The sequence below is a fragment of the Megalobrama amblycephala genome, linkage group LG2 (assembly GCF_018812025.1).
Source record: "Megalobrama amblycephala isolate DHTTF-2021 linkage group LG2, ASM1881202v1, whole genome shotgun sequence".
Taxonomy (NCBI): Eukaryota; Metazoa; Chordata; class Actinopteri; order Cypriniformes; family Xenocyprididae; genus Megalobrama; species Megalobrama amblycephala.
Window position 1 is genome coordinate 50,308,176 of NC_063045.1, and position 26,650 is coordinate 50,334,825.

General features: G+C 36.8%; 1 protein-coding gene across 28 annotated transcripts in view; it reads left to right on the plus strand.

Annotated features, from left to right (window-relative positions):
* dlg2 (discs, large homolog 2 (Drosophila)) overlaps window positions 1-26,650 on the plus strand; it is a 269,422-nt gene that overhangs the window by 117,693 nt on the left and 125,079 nt on the right. Inside the window, exon 1 of one of the 28 annotated variants that reach the window (XM_048180571.1) lies at window positions 11,086-11,228. The exons of 26 other annotated variants lie outside the window; for them this stretch is intronic. In XM_048180571.1, coding sequence (XP_048036528.1) covers window positions 11,151-11,228 — 78 coding nt within the window. In that variant the 5' untranslated portion in view covers window positions 11,086-11,150. Of the gene's footprint in view, window positions 1-11,085; window positions 11,229-26,650 lie in introns of those variants that run through there. One more of the 28 variants, XM_048180605.1, reaches the window with a different exon arrangement.

The window sequence follows — 26,650 nt, forward strand, 5'->3', positions numbered from 1 at the left end:
AAGCAGACCGAGAACCGCTAAAAAGATGCACCTCGGTCCGCTTCCAAATGAACTCTGGTGCAGTTCAAATATAAATGTGACATGGAACAAAGACATGTAAACGAACCAAAAACAGGACATGATGTCATAAGATGTAACCCTAAAGAGGACAGAATGCTCAAGCATACCTGTTGTTTCTCGTCATAGTCGCAATTTTGCCCATCACAGTTCGGTACAGGCATCAGAACCGTGTCTCCTCGTAGCAGATCTTTGTTTTTGTGACGGAGGGATTCCTGCCACTGTTTTGACCCCTATACACATTTTATAAGCTCTCAGCTGGTCAAAATACAATCATTTAGCCCAGCACTCAGCATTGTTTGGATGTTTGGTAATTTCTGTCGTGAAATATACGTATAAAAGATGACCAGTCAGGTTGTGAACGTACCCATTTGACTTTAGTTTCGGTGTTAAAAATACCAATGTGAACGCTAAGCGGACCACGACTAAATGTTGTTGTATTTTTGTTTGTTTTTGTTTTTTTGGTCTGGACCAAACAAACCAAGCAACCCGAACTACGTGTGTGAACACACCCTTAATATAAATACAGATTTCTCGATTTCACTTCCATTTATAATGTCCATCTTTTTAACATGATAATTTATATACAGAACAAAGAAGTCTGTTATGCTCATCAAGGCTACATTTATTTGATAAAAATAAATAAATATATATATATATATATATATATATATATATATATATATATATATATTTTTTTTTTTTTTTTTTTTTTTTTTTTTTTTTAAATGTAATTTATGAATTTTCAGCACCCAGCCATATATAATTTTTTGGTGCGTATTTTAATATATTATTTTTTATCATTATTATTACTATTATTATGGTAACACTTTACAATAAGGTCTCATTTGTTAACATTAGTTAATGTATAAACTTTTGATTTTAATAACATGTTAGTAAATGTTGAAATGAACATTAACGAAGATTAATAAATGCTGTAGCGGTATTGTTAATTCTTAATTTCTGTTAACTGAAATAGTTAGCTAATGTTAACTAATGAAACCGAAAGCATATTGTAAAGTGTTATCATTATTATTTATGTCCACTGCTTTTTCAGATCAAGTCTTTGCAGTTGCCTCCTAGTGCTATACGGTCACAGTGCTAGATGCAAATTGAGAAGGTGGTATTGGCAGTGGGGGGTAAAAGGGACCTGCTGGAGCCCGAGCTACAGATCACTTTGATGTGGTCCCCTGTCAGAGCCTCTGCCCTTTACGTGGGCCAGGAATCTGCCCAGCTTACTGTATGTTCCTCATGCATACCAACACATCCCACCTATGACTGCACATCACAGTCATTTTGTTGTTCATTAATGCACAGGTGTATTTATGGCAGGACTTGATTTTTTGAGTAGTCAGGAACTCACCGCGCCTTCAAACAAGTCCAAATGAGGTGCATAGACAAAAACATCCAAATAGTGAATTTCAAAATATTCCGCACACTCCACCAAAGAAGAAAAAACATCAAATGCGAGACAAAAATGAGATTTTCCTGGAGAAAAAAAAAAGAGCAAACGTTTCAGTCACATGTGACCTTTGACAATGCCAAACTTAGAAATGCTTAGTGCAGGAGCCATCTTAATTTAAGGAGTCACATGGTTGCATAGATCACATGATCACTTGAACCAAACTATAACAAATAATCCATCCTTAATTATTTACTGTTACATGACAATAATACACCGTCAAAGAAAGAAGAAAAAACAGAGCGAAAAAAGAAAGAAAAAAAAGGAAATTTATGTATAACATACAAAATTACCACAACATATTTTTTAAATAATCATCATGATATGAATAAATTACATCATGTTAGGGAACGATAACTGTATTAAAAAAATAAACGATAAATTCATAAAAAACATGACAATTGAAGTTCTTCATTCAATCCCTTTGGATGTACACATTCCATATAATAAATCCACTTAGCTTCACATTGTAGTAATATTTTGTTAGAGTCACCACCTCTTCTTGAGCTAGACAGTCTCTTGATTTTAGTCAGTCAGGACTTGATTTTATACACAAAGAATTGATTGTATTGTGAAAAGTAGGTGTTTTTTCCTCTTTAAAAAATTTATGTGATTTGTTTCAAAAACTTTTTTTTACTTGGAATATCATGCACCAATACATTATTCTCAGTAAGACCAGGAATGAATGTATTGAGAAAGTAAATAGTGTCTTTTTGACCGTGACTTATATTTTTGTGTTTATTCATAATTTCTGATGGGGATATGTCAGCTGCACAGGCCATGGTTGCATTGCCATGATTCATCCTTGACATGACGTAACTGTGCATGTGGGGGACACTCAGCCATGTCTATAGAGTCAAGGTCGTGATGTGGCTCAGTAATTTAACTGAGATCAATGGGACTATATGGCTGTGTGATTGTGACTGCCTGACTCTGCTGAGAGACTAATACTGATCTGAATGTGTGTGTCCTTCTCTAAAACTGATGTGCAATACACACATACTTTAATCTTATCGTTACAACCTGTCGTTTACAAACAGCTTGATCCATCTGCCGACAACAATATCTGTGGGATTACCTAATGTTAATGCCCACTAATCTTTCTTTCTTTCTTTCTTTCTTTCTTTCTTTCTTTCTTTCTGTTCTTTGTGCTTTCTTACGCTCGTTTGTATGCTGATTCTTTTTTCTTTCTAATAGTCTATCTTTTCTTCTTACACTCATTTGTATGCTGATTCTTTCTTTCTTTCTTTCTTTCTTTCTTTCTTTCTTTCTTTCTTTCTTTCTTTCTTTCTTTCTTTCTTTCTTTCTTTCTATCTTTCTTATGTAGCATCGGCTTAGTGGCTCTCTTGGTTTCATCATTTCCTCTAGGGCTCTGTCATGAAGGCGTACAGCCACATTTTCTACTGCCATCTCAGTGACTATCAACTTCAGATGAAATGTGATTGATCGCACACTCCACCAAAGAAGAAAAAACATCAAATGCAAGACAAAAATGAGATTTTTACTGGAGAAAAAAAAAAAAAAAAAAAAGAGCAAACGTTTCGGTCACATGTGACCTTTGACAATGCCAAACTTAGAAATGCTTAGTGCAGGAGCCATCTTAATTTAAGAAGTCACATGGTTGCATAGATCACATGATCACTTGAATCAAACTATAACAAATAATCCATCCTTAATTATTTACTGTTACATGACAATAATACAATGTCAAAGAAAGAAGAAAAAAGAGAGCGAAAAAAGAAAGAAAAAAAAAGGAAATTTATGTATAACATACAAAATTACCACAACATATTTTTTAAATAATTTGTAGCATCGGCTTAGTGGCTCTCTTGGTTTCATCATTTCCTCTAGGGCTCTGTCATGTGAAGGCGTACAGCCACATTTTCTACTGCCATCTCAGTGACTATCACCTTCAGATGAAATGTGATTGATTTTAGCATTTCGGCCATGAGTGACATATCTGAGCGAGAAATGATTTTACCCTTTCAGATAGAGAAAAACTGTTTTCTGGATGCATGCTTTGAATCGGGAAAACTGTTTTCTGGAAGCATGCTTTGAATCTTAATGTGTTTGTGTGTGCAGTTGAATCGTGATTGTTGAGGGTGTGATAAGTGCTTAGAATGTATTTTCAGGATGAAGTGCGATTGATGGGCAAGGAATTCTGGAATATATATGGATCCGTGCTTCCTATTCTGATCAGAACCGCCCTTTCAGCAGTCATCCGCATTCATGATTGTCCCTGAGACAGCCCTGAACTTATTATTAAATAAGTTGTGGTCTCAAAGCCACCTTACTCCATAAAGCCTTCTTTAATGGACACCGTCTGACTGAATGACCTCTCAGTCCGCTGCTTCTGATGTCTCTGTGTTGATGATGGAGTGTAGGATCCTCTGACTCACTGAGAGAATCAACAATGGTGTACCGCTGGTTTCTTACGCACATCCCCTCTGGGGTAGACCTATTATTTAGAGAATGCAATGCCCCCCGGCCCATTCATTTCCTAGACATGAGCGGGCAGTGCGAGGAAATTTCCCTGCATGTACACAGCTCCCTGGCGTGCAAAAATCAATAGCCGCGCTGCAATGCATGCAGTCTGAAAAACACACTACTGTAGCCCATCTATTACAGATGCGCCGCAGGATAATCAAAGCCAGACCTGATAATGAAGGAGCTCTGCTAAGGCAAGCACATTTCAGCACTAGCTGAAATGAAAATTAAGTTTCCAGTGGACCATAATTTATGTATCAAACTTGTCATTTGATAAATAAGCGTGATTTGCCTAGAGCAAGATTCGTATTTAATTGTACTATACAAGTTCCATGTTCCACAAGTTCGTATACAGTTTGATTGGTATTCCCAACAACACTTCATGTACTCTAGTCGTGGCCTCACAGCTAGCACATATTCTATGACATAACTATTATGTGCTTGCACTTGTCTCTTGAAGTCTTTTTTTGTTTTTTGCTTCTATCGCTATGTGTATTACTTTAGTACTACAATTATTATTAACTGTATTAATATATTCATGAATATTATTATTATATTTTACACACATTTTTATCTGCATTTTCTGTTATAATGATAATAACGTTACGTAATACAGTATTACATAATTATATAATAATAAAATGGAATAAGTTAATATTTACCAAATTTTACATAGTCAGTGTTTTATTCTGCTTTCTAAAAAATTTGGAAACTTGTTTTGTGTCTCTTTAGGTTTATAACAGCACTCTAATGGTGGGTAGAAAAAGAATAAGTACTAACTCATACAACTCAATATTTTACACACATTTATACATGAAAATATACAGATGGCTATAATTTAGGTATGGACTCCCTTGTGCTATGATTATCATATTTTGGTTTAGTGGCATCAAGAAATTTGAAAACCTCTAAACAATATCCAAATAGCTGTTTTGGGCTATGTATTATGTTAACCAATAGTAAATTTGCTAGACAAACACTTTTTTTGTGTGGTTTTGAATAAGCTGATGAATTGTACACAATAAAATCAGTAATATGTATTAAAGGTGCAGTACGCAATTTTTTAGAAACGCTTTTGATATTTGAAATCAACCCAAACAAACATACCCCTACCCAAAAGAAACACACCCATCTTCATTGTTTCATTTAGGCCGTGTGTCCACCAAAACATTTTTTCCAAGGCTAGCATATTTTTCCAATTGTTTTCAATGGGAATGACGTGTTTTTAAAACGCCAGGAGCATAACGAGGTACTGAGCGTCTATTTGACGCTGAAGCGCTGAGCACTCTGTGTTTTTTTATTTGTTGCCCAGAGTTGAAGAATGCTCAACTTTGGGTAAAACGCAGCGCTCACCACTGTCACTTTGTACCCAGCCGTCCAATCACAGTGGAGGATGGGTGGGTCAGATACAACACCGACCAAACGCCACATTCTGCTTGTACAACGTCAACAGATGACATCATTAAGCATAAAACGAAACAAAATTATTTACAACAAGAGCCAGAGCAAATATTTTATACTGTATCAACATTTTTATTTAGAAACAGTACAGAAACAAACTATATGTGAAATGGGATACTAGTAACACAGCTAGTTTTCAGCTGGCTAAAAACGCTTTGATGGACACACGGCCTTACTCACATATGGAGCAGAAACAACACAACGTCGGCGTCCATTTTCAAGCCTTCTCGCTTGGGTTTCTCCAGCACTGGAAAGCTTTTCTAATATTAACACAGGACCTGAATCATAACTCTTGCCTTTCCAGTGATATTCCTCTGACCTTTTCTCTTTTGTAATGTCTCTCAGCCATCTCTCTTTCTACACTCTTTCTCCAAATCTCCCTCTTGAGACAAAGTAAAAGTAGCATGGACACTACTGTAAAGTGTGGTTATTTCTTGTGAATGTGACGTATATGTGGCAGACTTCCTTAATATTCTCTAATCAGCTTACGTCGGAGGAGAGTCAAGAGCACTTTACTCCACTCAGAGGAATTATGTAACAATCATAATAATATGTAGCAGTTAGATTGTGTATTGAAGATGAAGTGCGGTAGTTATGTAACAAACACAAGGTCTACTCATTTAGCAAAATAGAGCCGTTTATTGATTCAATGCAGGAGAGATTTAGTGTCTGAAATTCAATTTATTCTCAGTTATTTTTTCTGCTTAGATGCCACTATTTATTCTTTATTATAAACCCACAGGTTGATTAGATTTAATATCCGCTACCCTTTTTGGTAATCATGAGGATATGGGGTCGAATCATGCCTAACTCTCAGCTATAAACCCGCTTGATTAATCTCCTTACTTGAGAAGAGAATTTCACAGCTGTACTTTGTGTAAATATTTAAATGAATTAGAATTTGATATATGAACCTGGAGCTATGCATATGGCTTTGTTCACATTCTCATGTATTCATTATATTAAAACATGAAAAAGAAAATGTACTTGTAAAATTGTGCCCAGCCCAGAATAGACTGTTTATTCCTGCTCAATAACCTGTTCTATTTTGCACCTTATTATATCTCATTAGAGCTTTCTACCATATTTTTCGATACCTGTGGCTTTTTTTTCACTCATTTAATGTGTTTTGAGTCCATCTTTAACGCGTACTCCAATGTTTTTGTACAGCTCCATGCTGTCGGAAGAACATCAGTGAGTAACATCATGAGTCAAGGCTTCCGTAACTTTGTAGCGCCTACACTCGCCCCCACTCGGGGCGAATCACAGCCCTCCTTCATTGTTTATCCCACACAACCCTCATGTTAACATTTTGACGTCTTTGCTGGTTGAAAGAGCTCACACTGCCTGCTCAGATCTTAGATCTTATGTATTAAAATGAACTTTTTACCACCATAATAGCTGTTAGCCTGAAAAGGTTTCGATTCAGATTCACTGTTATCGTCGATAGATGAGCTGATTGCTCTTATCAGTGCATCCAGGACGTTGAGCTACTCTAGGAATGTTTGAAAGAACCTCTGGGATTTCAGAGGCAATGTTCTTTCACTTTTGCTGATGAGTGCATTTCTGTGAACGTGTGACGTTGTCAGCGAAGACGTTCGGTGATGTTAAAATGAAGCTCATTTGCAGCGTGTGAAAACGCATGCTGGGGTGTGATGGGAAGCGGAAGGAAGAATAATGAAATCTCTCCTCCTGCTCTAATACTCGCTCACACACACACACACCCACTTAGCAGATCAGTGTGAAATATGAGTGTCTTACAGTTATGAGGGCTGACCATTGATCTATGTGTCAACTGGGTGTTAAAAATGATGGCTCTTGAAAAATGTTGAGCATTCTTATTGGAGTTAAGCAGTACAAAAACATTACCAAATGATGGTTAATCACTATAGACAAGTAACATTTTTTACTAATCATGACTTGGCTTCATCCAATGATTTCATGGTTTAATTACAAATCAGTATGATACAATATAACAAGAGGATCTGTTAAAACATACACTGCCGTTCAAAAGTTTGGGTCGTTTCTGAAAGAAATCTCTTATGCGCACCTAGGTTGCAATTATTTAAACAAAAATACAGTGAATTCAGTTTTGAAATATGATTACAATTTAAAATAACAGTCTTCAGTGTAGTGTTGCACGATATACCGGTACTAGAAAGGTATCGTGATACCCTGCTTTTAAAAACGGTTCGGTTCTTCATTTTATTAGTACCGGTACTTCGAGTGCCAGCTGTATTTCCTAATGTGCGACAGCAGGGGGCAGTGTGCGTGCAGTGCGCTGCTTCACATTGAGTGCGTTTATTCCTCTCAACGGCGCAACGGCTTTTATAGTAACGGAACGAGAGGTTTGGTTGCAAATACAGGTGCTCATGCAGACCGTCCACAAATTGTTGAGAAAGCAGTAAAATATGGCATTATTTTGCTTACGTTGCCGACTGTCAGAGCAAGCCCACGGACACCACAAAGCCCGTCTGCAAAAGATGTTACAAAATAACGCAAGCGAAGGGAGTCAAAAGCATCTTGCTGACAAACATCCCGATTTGTACAAAGAATTTAAAGAGCGACAGGTTAGTGAATGTGATTACCAGCATTATGTTTATGCTTTCAAACATTAAATGAGTGTTATTTATTTATTTTACTCGTGCAAGCAGACCTCCGAAAAGAGGTATTATTGAGTCTAAGTTTAATAAGGATATCTGGTTGCAAAAATAAAATTAATTTAAAAATACATAAATATGTGAAGGGTATATACAGTTATTTTAAACCAATTTATGCTTTAATAACATTGCTTTTAAAGGTCCCGTTTTTCGTGGTTTTTTGAAGCTTTGATTGTGTTTATAGTGTGCAATATAACATGTGTTCATGTTTCGCGTGTAAAAAAACACAGTATTTTTCACATAATTTACTTATCTGTATACCGCTGTTTCCACTGTCATAAAAACGGGCTGATGACTTCCTTGTTCTATGAAGTCCCTCCTTCAGAAATACGTAACGAGTTCTGATTGTGCCAGCGGTTCCTGTGTTGTGATTCGACAGCTCTGAGCGCACCGTGCCCGGAAAAGTCACGCCTCTTACCATAACGCTCAGTGTTATTGTAAACATGTCTTTAATTTTACCCTATCAATTTGAGCCGGAATCAGACCCGGTGATTGGACTGCGGGATGAAAATAACAGCGTTTCGACGACATGGCGACAAACACACTCTACAAACGCAACTCTTGTGTATTCCTGTGGGCGGAGGTTAGTCAAAAAACTGTTTTAGTGACGTCATTAAAGAAGGAAGTAGAGGGATGTAGTCCAAACTGGCCGTTCGATGTAGGCGACTTCTGTTAAATAAAATATCTCGCTTGGCATTGAACTTTGAGCTTTAAAATTTTACAGATTTTATTTATACTCTAACAACAACATTACACACTAACTAAAGTTGGAAACATGGGATCACGAAGAACGGGACCTTTAAGTATTTACAGTAATCTAATTTTTACAATAATCTTACTGTCAAAAACACCTACATATACTGTATATAAAAAAGCATAACAGCAAATAATTTACAATTTTATTGAGCATGAAAATAATAAACATTAAAAATTATATTAACTCTAACAACTTCACAGCAATGCAGCTCAAATCTAGAATTATCAGCCTGCACACTGGTGAAGAAAGAAGTTCTGTCATGTGTTATTTATTTACTTTTCCTGCTGTTTTAGGTTTTTGCCGTAGTATCGTTTAAGTATCGGTATCGTGATATTTAAGTTAGGTAACGTATCGAAGTCAAAATTTTGGTATCGTGACAACACTACTTCAGTGTTACGTGATCCTTCAGAAATCATTCTAATATGCTGATTTGGTGCTTAAGAAACATTTATTTATTTATTTTTATCAATGTTGAAAACAGTTATTCTTCTTAACGTTTTTGTGGAAACTGTGATACGTTTTTTTCAGGATTCTTTGTTGAATAAAAAGTTCAAAAGAACAGCATTTATTTGAAATATAAATCTTTTGTTACATCATAAATGTCTTTACTATCACTTTTAAAACAATTTATTGCATCCTTGCTGAACAAAAGTATAAATTTCCTTTAAAAACAATTACTCCAAAATTTTGAATGGAAGTATAAGTCATTCCTAGGGGGTAAATATTATTTCTCAGTGGTTGCTTATAGCTCAGGAGATAATTGGTGCATGCTATTCCAAAGAATTTTTTTTTTTATGTTTAATTTATAATAATAAATAATAATAAAACCAATTCCATCTCTACTATTTTCCAATTTTGAAAAACAGGATTTATGTTACATTACGGAAGTATGTGTTGTGAATTCCATTTCATGTTGACTTGAATAGGGTCCTGATTTATGCTTCATTTAAATATCATTGTTGTATCTTACAATCCCTTAGGAGTGTTAAAAATAGAAACAATTGAGATAATTGTTAACTTTCAGAGAGTATATAGCTATAGAGTGAATGTGTAAAGCAGAGCTCAACGTATTTAGTCTTTGCAGAACTTTATGAAAAAAGATTCTCTGACTTTTGATTGCAGGCATTTGTTTTTCTGAGCAAATTGGGGCAGTTTGAGACAATGTTGAGACTTTTCTAACACTAGTGGACAGATTGTTGAGGGTAGAAACAGGATACTTTTGCATAAGTCTCCATTTTGAGATACAATTGACAAATTAAAGGTATAGTTCACCCAAAAATTTTAATTCTGTCATCATTTACTCACCCTCATATCATCCCAAACCTGTGCAACTCATTTATTTTTTTAAAGCGGAACACAAGAGGGAAAATTTTGAAGAATATCAGGAACCAAACAACATTGGAGCCCATTGACTATCATTGAAAAAAGGACATTTTTTATCTTTTATGTTCCACAGAAGAAAGGGATGAAGAAATTATGATTCCATTTTTTGTAAACTATACCTTTAAATAGATCTTAGTTGTGTTTTTTTGTTCTTTCCAACATAATTTAAGTTTCTTATTGTAGCATTACAGTACATGATACAATTACAGGTAGATTCCTGCATTATGTTCAGTGACTATAGCGGTCTCACGCAATTTGGCTACGTTTCAAAGCATTTCAGAAGTGTGAGGGATACAGCTCATGTTTATCCCCACCGATGGCACAGACAGATTGTGTTTTTGGTCCCAGAGGAACCTCAGGAGTGTTATATGATTTAGCCCAGTAGCTTGGGGAACCACATTCATCTCTCACACAGCCAGAAGCCCCTGAACCAGGTCCAGACAGACTCATGTACCACCCCTCACAGACAGGGGGACTGTACTGGCCCGGGGTCGCCCACCCTACACACACGATACCGTCAAGGAGAAAATCCACTGTTCGGACTTCCAATTGACAATATGTACATAAACCTGCAGACAAAAGAATGGAGAAAAAAATCAGTTAGATAGATGGTAATGAGAAAGAGAGTACATGTAAGATTTGCGACTTCTCTGAGAAGTCTGTGTCTCTTTTTGCCCTCCCTCCTTCTCTCTCACCTGCTCTAGGCTGAGTGTGTGTGTGTGTGTGTAGATTATTACTGAGGGGAGAGGAGTGTCAAGAGCATCTCTCTCCCTCCATCTCTCTCTCTCTCTCTCTCTCTCTCTCTCTCTCTGACGCTGTGGCTGGTGACTCTTCCACAGTGTTTACTCATAATTCAAACGGAGAGATTCCGTTCAGCCACACTATGTTTGCCTCCATTTGGTACGCCAAGAAGCTTGGACGCAGGCTGCTTCAGAATGCTAGGAAGGCTAAAATGCAGAAGGTAGGTGTGGGAGATTTTCATTTACTCTGCATAGAGTTCATTCAGAAGAATATGACCTTGTTTGTAGTGCTTCTTAATCCGAATTGTTTAAAGAAATGTGGATTTGCGGTTGGCGTATCATTAGTGTGAAAGGAAAGAGATTGTTGTCGGGTTTGTTGTTTATTTTCATTAAAGTTTATTAATGCTAAAAAGTGGTTGAGATTGAGTACACCCCCACCCCACATCTAATCTTCAGCGTCTTATAGTGGGAGTAATATAATAACGTTTTATCCCATTGTGGGAACTCCAGCTTGCTTTACAAAGCATTAATAATGATCTGTATCATTCTCATTAAACTGCAGAAAATCCTCTTAACCTGCTGTCTTCCTGTTATCGTCGTGTTTACCACGCTGTACCATCTGTGAAGTTTACCAGTCTGTCTCCCTCTCTCTTTCTTTCTCACTCTTTCTCTCCCTCTTTCGACTCTCGCAGTCTTGAGATGTTCAGCACCATATCCCATTTGTCCTAACCTAGCCTGCCTGCTTGAATTTTAGTCCTGTTTCTGACAGGCTCACTTCATTTCTCATTTTTCTCTTTCTAAATGTTATCCCCATCTTTGGTGCCCTTGCTGAAGATTATGGTTGCTGTCATCAGCAAGGGTCCTCATCACTGTTACTCTTTAAAAGGAAGGGGTGTGTCTGTGCTTGAACTTGTGTGGGATTTGAATGCAACAGGTTTTACCTGCTTAGTGTGCAGATGCTCTGGGTTGGAAATTTTTTATGGTGGGGAATCTCCCAATGTATGTCCAGAGCATGTCTAAGTCATATTTCAGCCTAAAATCTAAAAACAACAACAACAACAACAACAACAACAAAAATACACTACACTACACTATCAGTAAGATTTGTTTTAATGCTTTTTAAAGAAGCCTCACCAAGGCTTTTATTTGATTCAAAATAAAGTATAATGGTAAAATTGTGAAATATTTTTACCATTTAAAAAACTTTTCTATTTTAATATATTTTAAAATGTAATTTATTCCTGTGATGGCAAAGTTGAATTTTTAGCAGCTAGTTAGATTTTGAAAAACATTACATAGTTATTCGGGCTGACACCATCAATAAACTTGTAACCAGTCCACATTAGGGGGCATAGCTATAACGGTCGAGACAGAATGAGTAAGAGGGAGATTAGAAAAAAATGAAATTAAAACTGCAGAAAGAAAGAAAGATGATGAGACACAATACAAAAGAGCTCAAAAGAATATCACTGGAATGAAGGGTTATGACTGGGCAAGATCTTTAGGACCCGCGTTAATATTAGAAAAGCTTTCCAGCGCTGGAGAGAGCTTAGTGGGAAGACCTGAAAACGGCCGCTTTGATTCCGCTTCACATGTGAGTAACACTGGGTTTGTCTGTCATGATTGTCTGAAGGTGCTGTGCTGTTAGCGACTAACAGCAAACTCTTGTTTGTATTTACTCTTGTGTACTGTACGTTCTTTTTTTGTGCTTCCTTGTTGTTCGTTCATCATCTGTGCTTTATTTTTCATCAAGCATTTTGTTGCGTGTCAGCTGTGATAAACAGACATCCACTTTCACATTGCATGTGTAACAGTGGCCAGCTAGTGAGAGTTGTGCAGGTAAACCACTGCACACTGATGACCGCTAGAGAATGCGGTGTTTGGTAAAGCCTTCAAGGAGTTCAAGACCGACTCGGAGCAGGTTGGTTAGGATTGGAGACTGAGTTTTGGAGGTGGAGCGATGAAGAGAGGGGTGGGTTTGGGTTAATTTCAAATATCAACAATGTCCAACAGTGTTTTTCAAAATCTACTTATCCCACCTTTAAAGGGTTAGTTAAAATTCTGTCATTTATTACTCACGCTCATGCCGTTCCAGACCCGTAAGACCTTCGTTAATCTTTGGAACGCAAATTGAGATATTTTTGTTGAAATCCGATGGCTCCGTGAGGCCTGCATAGCCAGCAATGACATTTCCTCTCTCAAGATCCATTAATGTACTAAAAACATATTTAAATCAGTTCATGTGAGTACAGTGGTTCAATATTAATATTATAAAGTGACGAGAATATTTAACAAATTATTTAGTGATGGCCGATTTCAAAACACTGCTTCAGGAAGCTTCGGAGCGTTATAATTCAGCATGTCGAATCAGCTGTTCGGAGCGCCAAATTCACGTGATTTCAGCAGTTTGGCGTTTTGTCACACGATCCGAATCATGATTCGATACGCTGATTCATTATACTCCGAAGCTTCCTGAAGCAGTGTTTTGAAATCGGCCATCACTATATAATTCGTTATTCTGTTTTTTTTTTTTTGGCGCACCAAAAATATTCTCGTCACTTTATAATATTAATATTGAACCACTGTACTCACATGAACTGATTTAAATATGTTTTTAGTACATTAATGGATCTTGAGAGAGGAAATGTCATTGCTGGCTATGGAGGCCTCACGGAGCCATCGGATTTCAACTAAAATATCTTGATTTGTGTTCTGAAGATCAACGAAGGTCTTACAGGTGTAAAACGGCACGAGGGTGAGTAATTAATGACAGTTTTCAATTTTCATTTTTGGGTGAACTGACACTTTAAGTGTTACATGATCCTTCAGAAATCATTCTACCATGCTGATTTAGTGCTCAAGAAACATTTATTATTATTATCATTAGTCGCTTTTCTCCCGTTGGGCCAAACAGTGGTTTCAGTTATATTTCTACTTGAGCTTGGTTTGGCACGGTAAGATTAAAAATCTTTCTAGGCCCGAAATTCTCTCCACGGTTGGCTGAAGCGTGCTGGTAGAATGCATGTAGTGATGTCGCCGCTCAGGATTGGTCACTTGTCTGTTGCCTGACTACCTGTTTCTCTGTAGCTGGCAAAGCGCGCTATTTGAGTGAAGTAAACACGGTTCATCATAAAAATAAAAGAAATATCTGATCATCCTCCATAAGGTTGCTCTTTACATCTCATATCATCTGTAAACTCTTGTGCTACTTAGGCAATGACTGATGCATTTCTATTACATTCCAAAGAGCTCCGTTATCAATCCCACAGTGGAAAATAAAAAGATATCCGTGTTGGCTCGGCCGGATTGGCACAAAATGGAACGGTTAAGCAACAAGAACAGTTTGGCCCGACGGTGGAAAAGCAGCTGATATTGAAAACAGCTGTGTTGCTTAAACCGTGCTACTTGTTTGTAGCAATTTAAAAGTCTTTACTTTTCACCCTTTTTGGTTAAGTTTGTGTGTTGTTGGTACAGGCTTTGTTCTTCATTTGAACATCCAGCAAAGTGCTGCCTAGCAACCCATAACCTAGTGTTTAGGTGAAGGAATCCTTGATCAGTGTTTTATTATTATTATTTTATTTTTTTATTCACACACTCAAACACATACATGTTCATATAGTCAAGCCTCCGAGGTGAGGAGGAAGAGGAAATTGATTTATGCTGACAAACCGAAGTGTCCAAAGGACACATCCCCCAGTCTGGAACTGTACGTCCAGAGGAGCAGAACGTGGGCGAATGCTGATGACCGTAGGCCACATAAGGACAGAAACTTGCTCTACCTAGTAACTACCTAGATACCATCTGCATCATTTAATAGTTCTGAAATGAGCTTTACTGTGGTGGTACTGATAAACAAATCATTTTGGGGGGAAAAGTGATTAATTGACATAAAAATTATGTCACAGTGCAAAAATCGTAATGGTCCTAAAAAAGCTTCAAGCAAAATATAATGTATTATTTAATGGTTAGGGTTTGAGTTAGGTGATTTTTAATCTTGACATTTTCTTGGTTCAGAAATTCACTTTATGATTGTATTGATTTATGTTTTGGCAGGAGGGTTTCACACCCTGCTCACCTGTCTGCCAGTGCTGGCACGGTTTCACTGCTGACTCTCCAGCAGAGGCTTCTGGAACATCACTGGAGTTACTTTGAGATTTGTTTCATCTGTTCACAGGGTTTTAGAGGAACCTGTTTCTTGCTGCTGCTGCTGATGTTTTGCCTGTTCTATGTGAGTTTTATGGTCTTTGTCTCTGAGGGCAGATCTATCAACCAGAGCAGCAGTTTGGTAGTAATTAAAATTCTTTAATTGGACATACTGTCATCTGGCTTTGGAGAGTGGCTTTGTGTTTAATGCTAAAGGAAGGAATAATTTCCAGTGTATTTTTCTTTTGATGTATGGATCCATACATAAGCACCACTTACACACCTGCATGTGCAGGTGCATGTGCGCTGAATACTTTTAAACCAAATTTCTGGCGTTAACGATTATTCGTGGATTTAATAATGCATCTGAGGGGGTGACATGGGTATATTTCAGGACTTATAAATGAAATTATTTTGGTTCAATCCTTACAAGGACAGAGCCAAGAAACCATCATAACCCTGTGCCTGCAAATATAAATAAGCACCTGCTAAATATACCTTTATATTTTTAGTATACCTTTATATAAAATATACCTTTATATTTTTAGAACATTTTAGTAGACTTGCTCTTCTCTTCTTTCCCATCTTCAAAGATCTAATGGCTGTTTGCCCTGGTTCAGCCTGGATTTGGGGAGCATTTCATGCTTATTCATGGCCTCTCAGCTCACCTACTATTACAGAGGAACCACTGAAGCGATACAGTCAAATTGAAATGAAACCCTTTTTATTACTTGATCAGCAGAAAATGTCTCCAGCATCAGAAAATGTTTGCATCTGTGAATAACCTCTGAGCAAAAGTAATTTATTTTAAACAATTTGAAGATGGCCTTGATGTTGTACCTGCTCTATAGCCTCAACAAGCTCTCACAAAAAAGTGCTTTACGTGAATATTTTGGAATTTCATCTCCAGAGAGATGGCTGTTTTAGGCATTGTTTGTGTAGTAGAGGCTTTTTGTCCTTGTGCATTCAATTGCCCTTCATATAAAAGATGTGTCTGGGTCAAACGTGGACAGCATGCGCTTTCAGGTCATGTTGCCCGCTTGTGCTCAGAACCATTAAACTTGAGGAACAGGTGAAGGTAGACAGTCTCTCTCCTCTCTTTGACCTGGCTACCCCAGCACCTGCTCTGCAAATATACCCATGCTTCCAATATGTCCTGAAGTTATTGTGAGAATTTCTCATTCCAGAATTTAAGAGGATAATTTATTCTAAAATGATTTTTTTTGTTGTTTTTGTCATCATGAATGAAAGTGGATGGGGAGCAGGTGCTGTCAATTTTCAAAAATGACAAAAAAACAAAAAAAAAAACAATATTAAATGCATCATAACTATAGTCTATATTAGGGGTGAGTGATATATCGGTAGACATGATTAACCAGTAGGAATTTGTCAACCGGTATAGATTTTGGACTATCGTTTCTGAAAAGAGGACTTATTGTGGTTTATGCGTGTACTGTCTGAGAGGTGATTTCTGAGCGCTGTCTGAGAGAAACTCCCGTCTTTGTGAGTATCCTCATAAACACAGTTGTTTATGTTAGAGGTTGACCTCAGTGCCGATATTAAGCATTTTTATGGTTATTGGTATTGGTCATTTTCAAAACCGATTTGCCGATTTGTTGTGAGTTTCAAATCCGGCTTATCAACACGGAAGGCTGAAGGCACTCTCACACCGAAAGCACTTGCTAACTGGAGCTGCTTCAGTGATAATGCATCGGCCCTGAAAAACATATGTCTTAAGTGAACATAAACAGTTGAGAAAGAAAGCGCATGTGTATCAGTATATTAGATCTGTGCATTCAGTCTTAAAGTGACAGCAGCCTAATATATCTGCTGCCGTCTGTCATTAATGCTAATCAAACAACAAAAGAAAGAGAAAATCACTCACTGCTCTTGACTGAATCATTTTTTTAACTTTAATATATTTAATATATTTATATTTTTATATATTTAATTTAAACAGTGAAGACTAGTGTTTTTGTACAATTGATTACTTATAGGCTACTACAATTTATGTAGTTCTAGTGTTGGAAATTTTCAGGTAGGTCTGTTTAATTTGTATCTTTGTTCTATTGTATTTTTTGTATTTCTGTTGCTTGTTTTTCAGGTCTATTTCATTTGTGTCTTTGTTCAATAGTTGTAATTAGTTTATTTTTCCTATTTACTTGTCTTCAGTGAGCTTGAGTTATTTTTATTTATTTTTTTAGTTTGTTAGGCTAGTTTAGTTTTTTTATGATATTGAAATTGGTGATGAGATGTATGAAATTTTAATGGTATCAAAAAAATTTGATACAACTATATTTAAAACAAAAATAACTATATTGTGATATGTATTGTAAATGGTCAGCTTGCAGAATGCACGACAAAGAAAGAGTATAAATCAGAATAGTCTTTATTAGTAAATCCGTAACTGACAGGATTTAATTATATATATATATATATATATATATATATATATATATATATATATATATATATATATATATTAAATCCTGTCAGTTACGGATTTACTAACAAAGACTATTCTGATTTATACTCTTTCTTTTATTTATATATATATATATATATGTATATATATATATATATATATATATATGTGACCCGTCACGGAATCCAGGGACACAAGTCGGCAGCACAACTCTCGAGCAAAATGAGAAAGAAGCATTTTTTTTCAAAATTGGTGATTTTCGTTTTTTTGCAGAATCTGTTAGTTGAGATCATGAAGAAGCCTTACCGTGTTTGAGATAGCAGTATTGGTATATTTAAAAGCGTACATTTTGAGGTCGAAATCGGCTTGTTTTTCGGAGATTCTAGCACGCAGTAGGGGCGTGTCATTGTCTGTGTGTATTTCCATACTGGGAAGCGTGGCTACTTATTATGCAGCGCTCTGGCCGGCTCTAGCTGATATCAAAATTCAATGAAGAACCGTGGCCGTTACACCGAAAATGTTTTGAAGTACTTCTTCGACAAGCCGGATGCTTATGAACAAGCGCTCACTGATTCTGAAGACAATCTGAGCGACGATGAAAGCGGCATAATAAGACATTACCTCTCTGGAGTCGGGTAACGCGCCGGCGCGTTTTGCAGGTTTTTTTTCACATTGCAGCAAAACAGACTTAAAATACTCCATCATATTTTGTCATAGAGACATAAGTAATATATATCAATTGAAACTATAGAATGTCTTCTTTTATTTGTGTACACTCAGAGTAAAAACAAAATGTTGTGCTTTTTGAAAAATAAAGAAAACTAACATGATGCGTGATCTCTCATCTCCCTCTGAACGAAGTCCAATCTGATAGTTCTCAGAAAATGAACTGTAACTTAGTGAATACTAATCATAAAAAAATTATACTTGTGTCTGAAAAAACGTTGAAATGTCAAGTTTTAAAATGTGTAAGTCAAATCGAAAACAAACCTTCTGTGTTTATGTAATCTGTATGAAAAGAGAGCCATGTCAGAAGTCCGTGATTCAGCTCATTATCCGCTAATGCGGCCACGCCCACGGAGCCAGCGCTATTCAGACGCAAATTCAGTCAATACATGCATTCATCGCCTCAATCGTGTATTTATTGTCTTGAAAAGTGTTTTGAATAGCCATAGTTAGCGATCTCTGGCCTCTGTTAGTCCAGTTATTTCCTGGATTGCCTATTCTTCTTTAACAGGCTTCTCAGGTGAGAACATTTCATTTCATGATTAGTGACCAAAATGATCACGGTTATCACAGAATCCTGTTCAAAAAGTCAATTCACCAAGTTTTATGTGGAAAACCAGCAAATAAAAAATAAAATTAGCATCAATATGTACTTTTTCTTTACATAAACATTAAAATAATAACATTAAAAATGATGGGCAGATTTTAAAGGAGTGTCTTGCAACATGTTATCTACAATGCACAAGTTCAAATAGAGTTTTGACAAAAAAGTCACATATTTCAGCCTCTAAATCATTTTTATAAAAGTAAAAAAAAATAAATTACTGACATTTACAATGCACATTAACCTTTATTATTAATAGTATGCGGTCCATGCAGCTTTACAGGGGGTATGGCTTATCTAAATGAGATGTAAATGAGCCCTATTGTCACTCCCAGCAGGTGAGAACAGGTGAGAACTGCACAAACTTTAAAGGGGTTTTTCTCCCTCTTGAGCTTTCTTGATTGCCTACCTTCAAATGGCCACAACTTCTCCAAATATTATCAGATTTCCATGTGTCACACATCGTTGGAAAGCTTGGAGACTGCACTTTCAGAATCTGTGAATAACTCAAAATGCCCCAAAACCGACTTGTGTCCCTACTTTCCGTGACTGGTCACATATATATATGTGTGTGTGGGTGTGCATGTTTTTGTGACATCAGGAGGACACATTTGTATAATGACAATGGGTATGACATATGTATCACAAGGAGAGGGTGACTTATGAGAACATTATCCCATGTCCCCATTTTTCAAAAGGCTTACAAATCATACAGAATGAGTTTTTGTGAGGAAGTAAAAATGTGCACAGTTTCCTGTGATGGGTAGGTTTAGGTGTAGAGTTGGTGTAGGGCGATAGAAAATACGGTTTGTACAGTATAAAAACCATTACGCCTATGGAATATCCCCACAATTCACAAAAACAAACGTGTGTGTGTGTTCATTCTGCATTAATCTCAAAACATGATGTCAATCATTTATGTAAACTACTAAAAGATTACACAACCTTTTATTTGTGATTATCATTTATCTTCTGTGCGATTTTATATTTTATTTTGTGTATATATATTGTAAAAATGTTTAGGTTATAATATTTATAACTAGCAGTATATAAAAACAATAAAAGTATATGGAATGTCCTCATTTAGGTAGCAAAGTAAACTTGTGTACAAAAAATAGCAGTTTCACCAGTGACAAGCAGGAACCTTGCAATATATCTTTTCCTACATAGTTTCAGTGGTGATGAAGCTTTGCTCTAATTCTTTCTGTGAGTACAGTACAGTCTCACATATTTCATGCCGGTCATTGAGCCCTCATAAAAAGAACTGCAAGGTTCAACACATTTTGTCTCGTGTGTGTGGCCCAAAATGTTATTAGATTCAGCTCTGGCTGGAGCCTTCCCCATTTGTCTCCCTCATTTGCCTCTGTAAGGTTTTATCATGCGGCGATGACTTTTTAAAATTGGTTTTCGTGCAGGGCCTGATTTATTTAATGCAACTTTGCCTTCCGCATTGTTCTCCGCATTCATATTGGAATGTGACTATAGCCTTTATGCCTTTAAAATTAGGGTTCTACATTAGTAGAATGATGAGGGTATTTTTTTTTTTTTTTTTTTTTTTTTTTTTTTTTTGATTAATGTAGCTATTTAGTGATTCAGCACTGTAAATGTATAGCAGCCTGGTGGCAGGCCAGCATGTTTTAAAGATATTACAGCAGAGGGGAAAAAAGCATGGGGTCATTTTTATATATTCAAAGTAATAAATTGGTTTTCCTAAAAGAATTGGAGAGGTGATGTGATGTAGGCTTTATCACCATGGAGACATGTTGACATTTGTGTTATATGAATAATGTATAGGCTTTTGGGAGTTACAGACGGTTATGTATAGGATAACAGTAAATAAGAGGTGATGTGTGAAGGTGATTCGCTGAGGCTGAGATTTTTCACACCACACTTGCAGTGTTACCTGGAGCTGAATTTAGTCGATTGAGTTCAGCATCCTCTAATGTGGTTTGTTTGTTCCGAAATACCGTTTCCATCGCATATGTCACAGGAGCTGTAAAGACCGAGGCAATACAAGCTGTAACAGGCTTGCGCTATTGTTAGAGTTTGTCTCGCTCTCTCTGTACCTGTTCTTGTCTCCCAACAAATTGAGGTGTCTCCTGTCCTCGCTCTAGGAGCAGCAAACCCGAGAATCATTTTAAGTGTTGCTGATTCAGACTACAGCCTCTACATTATTGATCATCCAGCCAGGATCTAGTCAGAAGCCTTTTCACTCTCAAACTAGTTTGAACAAACTCCGAATTGACTTACATCAGCCTATGTTTGGGTTTCGACCAGATTTGTTATGTCCAGCTTTTGAACTCTGGTTTAAAACCAATCCTGGAGCTGGATTGCATCCCAAATAGGGGATGTTTGTAGTTCCGCTGCGGATTAGGCCACGTGTTTTCCGAGCCGGTCCTGGTGGAGGGATATATGACAGATGTGGCTTACTGCCACCACAGGCTCTTCTGTGAGCAGTGATAAATTTAATCGCAGGAAGCTAGAGATGTCACTTGGTTTAATAGGCAGTGATGGATGAAAGTGTCTGTCAGCACATGGGCTGTACACTCAACTGCCTTTAGAGGTTCAGGTGTTGAGGTTTACTTTGTATTTTGAGTTACCAGATTTTTCAAAACCTTGTTTTATATATATTTGTGTGTGGGTGTGTTTAAATGTATATATGTATGTTGCTCTTAATTTTCCTGTTTAAATAAACATTAGATAAAAAAGATAGAAACGATTCTATTTTGTATTTTTTGCAATAACTATGTAATGTTCTATTAATAAAATCAAGTATAAATTTCATCAAGTTAGTGTTTTTACACATTTTTACATTTATTCCAAAATAAATACTAAAGGCGATAACAATTTAAACTAGGGCTGGGCGATATATCGCATGCGATTGTCACGCACATTTCGTCAGTAAAGCCGGTTCCCTGATTACCTCTAAATCGCCATCACCTGCTTTCAAATGGAGCGGCATTTAAAGGTCCCGTTCTTCGTGATCCCATGTTTCCAACTTTAGTTAGTGTGTAATGTTGTTGTTAGAGTATAAATAAAATCTGTAAAATTTTAAAGCTCAAAGTTCAATGCCAAGCGAGATATTTTATTTAACAGAAGTCGCCTACATCGAACGGCCAGTTTGGACTACATCCCTCTACTTCCTTCTTTAATGACGTCACTAAAACAGTTTTTTGACTAACCTCCGCCCACAGGAATACCCAAGAGTTGCGTTTGTAGAGTGTGTGTCGCCATGTCGTCGAAACGCTGTTATTTTCATCCCGCAGTCCAATCACCGGGTCTGATTCCGGCTCAAATTGATAGGGTAAAATCAAAGACATGTTTACAATAACACTGAGCGCGTGCATCTCCACGTTATGGTAAGAGGAGTGACCTTTCCGGGCAAGATGCGCTAAACTGCTGTCGAATCACAACACAGGAACCGCTGGCACAATCAGAACTCGTTACGTATTTCTGAAGGAGGGACTTCATAGAACAAGGAATTCATCAGCCCGTTTTTATGACAGTGGAAACAGCGGTATACAGATAAGTAAATTATGTGAAAAATACTGTGTTTTTTTACACGCGAAACATGAACACATGTTATATTGCACACTATAAACACAATCAAAGCTTCAAAAAAACACGAAAAACGGGACCTTTAATAGACTGACAAGTATCACTGACAAGATACGCAATATCGTGTTCATTATCGAAGGCGATTCATCTGCGATAATGAACGCGATATTGCGTATCTTGTCAGTGAACTACGGCTCTGTCTATTAAATGCCGCTCCATTTGAAAGCAGGTGATGGCGATTTAGCGGTAATCAGGGAATCGGCTTTACTGACGAAATGCGCGTGACAGTCGCATGCGATATATCGCCCAGCCCTAATTTAAACAATATATATATTACTTATGAACTAATGTTCAGCTTTTTAATAGTCAGCTTAATTTCAGTAGTCATCATGCTTTCACAGACACAGACACAAAGATGTACCTTTAATTTCCCCAAGCTGATTGCTCACTAAAAAACCCCCACCATCATCAAGTTTTCAGCCCTTTTCAAGTTTGATTTTGACATGACATAAAGTGGTGAAACAGCTGAGTTGTTTACCTACTTTTTAATTAGTCTTCCCATTAACGCCATCATTGTCTTCATTCAAGCCGATGAGAACGCTCACAAAAAGACATCACGTGAACCAATTATATCCAATCATAACTGATCATATCCAATCAAAGCGCAATGGAGGAATTGCCTCCTCTCACGTGACTTTCCCCCATTCATTCTCAATTACACACCACTAAACCCACGGCGTGCATTAGGGTGTCTGTTTTAAGTCAATGGGGACAGAGGAGGCAAGCCTCCGCTATACCTTCACCTGCTGGTGTCACTGTTGGACACTGTTACTTTAGAAAAACAAGTGACTTTTACACTTTTTAATGTCACATTTTTTTAATATTTGCATTGTTTGTTTTTGTTTTGTTTTTTGTTGTATCGATTATTTTCACATCCAAATTTTTTTTTGAGACACTGCCTCCCTTGCCTCCTCTGAGAAAATGCCCGATATATATATTTTTAAATAAATGTAATATATTTGATTACTTTATTTAATAATTGTTTGTATTTTTATCTCAATTTCTTTTTGTAGTTTTGTCATCTCATCTTGCCATCTCAAGTATATTTTTTGCAAAGTATTCAGAGATTGCCTTATTCATGCAGAATACATAAGATGCTGCTTTCATTTTCCCAAAACAATCTTAAAAGCCAGCATAATTTTGCAGCAAAACTTTAGAAACAGACATGTTGAAAGTATGCCTGCTGTGCCTTAAAGCGCTGTCTAGGTAGGCATCTCATTATGTTTTGGAACAGAGCAGTAGTGTTGCAGCTTAAGGCAGGATGTTGGGTCATTTTTGAGAAGGATGGTAAAACTAGTTAGTTTGTCTCATTGTCTCTCTCCTGTTCTGTAGAGCTGCAAAGTTAGAAGAGCTTAATTAGCACAGCCTTAATGAACATCATGAGAATGGCATTAACAGGCAGAATGGCCAGATCATAAAAGACTGCACTAGAAATGACCCCTAACTCTCTTTCTCTGCGTCTATCGCTCAGAATAGATAAGACACTTTGCATATTCAGATTGTCTGCCTCTCTCATGTACTGTTGCAGAATTATTATAGCGTGTATCTCAGCTTTGCTAGCTTTAGCTATTGTTTAAAGTTCATGTAGATAGATTCTTTGTTGCATATCTTCAACCTTTTTCAGGCCAAAGACATTTTGGTAGATTGAGACAGTGTTGCATTTTTGGCTTTTCCTATTAACCTGTGTATATTATCATATTAATGTATTTACATACTTTATGACGTTTACATTGCAAATCCAGTAAAGTGATAGACTTCAATAGTAACTATCAATAAATTATTAATAGTTATGTACATTTATTTATTTAGATCAAAGATTTAAAAAATAAAAATCTTCAGTGTAATATGCACTGTGATGGATCATACACAATGAGACCAGAGACATTTATTAAAACAAAGTAAATATGGTCCATTTTGATTTTAATAATGCTCTAAATTGGACAGCTCAGATTCATCACTCCATGTCAGGCTGAACGCTTCATTTAACTCTTAATTAGGAGAACAAATTGTCTGACATTTTCTGATTCAGGAGGGGGAATTGCTGCGCATGTTGTGAGATGGTTCTGACAGGTGAATTCGGCCACTCTTCACTCTGAAATAAGACTGTTAATATTAGGATGGCTTTCACTAACACAAACCATTTCCCCCTGGGCTTAAGGCCGAAGCACGTCCCTGTCGGCCGGCAGACAAGCTGTCAGTGGCTGACAGTCTATTCCCACAGCGAGAATGCTTGAAGAGGCTGAATGGCAGAAACTGTAACAGGCGAGAAGATCCAACACTCTTTGGTAAAAGTTGAACTAAACAGAACTAGTGATGACCCTTAAAAGGCGATATCATGGTATTACCATGGCAAATGTCCAAAAAACATGGTATGCTAATACCATGGTATTTTTTTGTACCAGCCTTTGGTTACTAATGATTACTGTTTTATACTGTATGGCTCACCCAAAGGAACTGAATCATTAGGCTGAATGTGTGTTGCTTTTATTTGATGATTTAGACTGTTCTGTGTTTGTTCTATTTGTTTGTTTATAAGATTAATGATGTGAAGTTCCAGTGATGTATTTAGTGGTAAAAAAGATCTCATTAGTTGCTCCACTGGTTTATAGATTTGAAAGAAAGAAATGTTGGGAGCGCGTGTGTGCGTGCGTGTGTGTGTGTGTGTGTGTGTGTGTGTGTGTGTGTGTGTGTGTGTGTGTGTGTGTGTGTGTGTGTGTGTGTGTGTGTGTGTGTGTGTGTGTGTGAACAAGCCGCGCACCATTACCTGGTAAGAACCCAGATTTAATCATTCTTACATCTCCCACTCCTTTTTTTTAATCTCCATAAATCTTCAACAGTCTCATAGAACAAGCTGTTTTCATTTTCTGAGCAATGTGACGTCAGTTGTATACTTCCTGCCATTTTCTCCAGGCCGGAGCAGCTGTAGCGACAAGTAGTGTTGTCACGGTACCAAAATTCCAGTAGTCGGTACCAATACCAGTAAAATTTTACGGTTCTCGGTACCAATTTCGGTACCACAGGAAAATCTGTTGGAACTATTTTACTATTTTATTTAACTAGCCTATTTTTAAAAACATATTAAATATGATGGTAATCATACATATAAATATTTGGATCGTGTGTGTGTATGTTTGTGTGTGTGTGTGTGTATATATATATATATATATATATATATATATATATATATATATATATATATATATATATATATATATATATATATATATATACCTCAATGAAATAAATTTTGAAATATAAAAAAATAAATCAACAAATGCTCAAACATCCATTTTGAAACAGACATGCATGATTATTTTAGCTATTCCTTCAGTGAAACGACACATAACTATGAAATAAATATCAGTAAATAATGGTAACCTAAGAAAGTTAAGTATTATTCTAAAAAACATTCGTTTTTTATTTCCACACAAAGATGCGTCATAAAGCCTACCGCTCTGCTTTGAGAGGGATGTGGGACACGAGCAGGAAAGAGACCATTTCTCTTTAATAATGTCTTCGTGTTATCTCCTGATGTTACAAGCAACTGACACTTGTTATAAAGGTCTGAAGAGCGAGTTTTATCTACAGACATTCAGACTATGTTTGATTTTGCGCTACCAGAGAAAGTGGAACTAAAAATCACCACCATCTACAAATAAACTTGGTGTGCCTTATTATAAAGTGTAATATCAAGCGCAAACTGTGTTAAATAGAAATTGACGTGCAAGCAAAAAGGTTTTTGTCCTACGGTATTTTTTCTACTTTACCACAGTAAAGAATGCGAATACAATGTATGGACTCGCGTACCTCTCTCATTCGGCATGAACCAAAATGTTTCCATGGCTGCAATGTCACATTTAATTGCTAACCTATTATCCTATTTCTTCTGTAAACAAAGCTTTGTGCTTCACCCGTGTCATGTTCACGTAAAATACCTCACGTAATATACTCAGTACTCCCGGTACTACGGAAATGCTGGTATCATCACATTTTCAAAATTTCAGAACCGACTTGGTACCGAAGTACCGGTACTTTTGACAACACTTGAGACAAGAATGTCGAGGTGTTTTGTTGTTGAATGTAAGAGTGAAAATAACACTCTTCATTTACTCTTACATCTGAGCCGC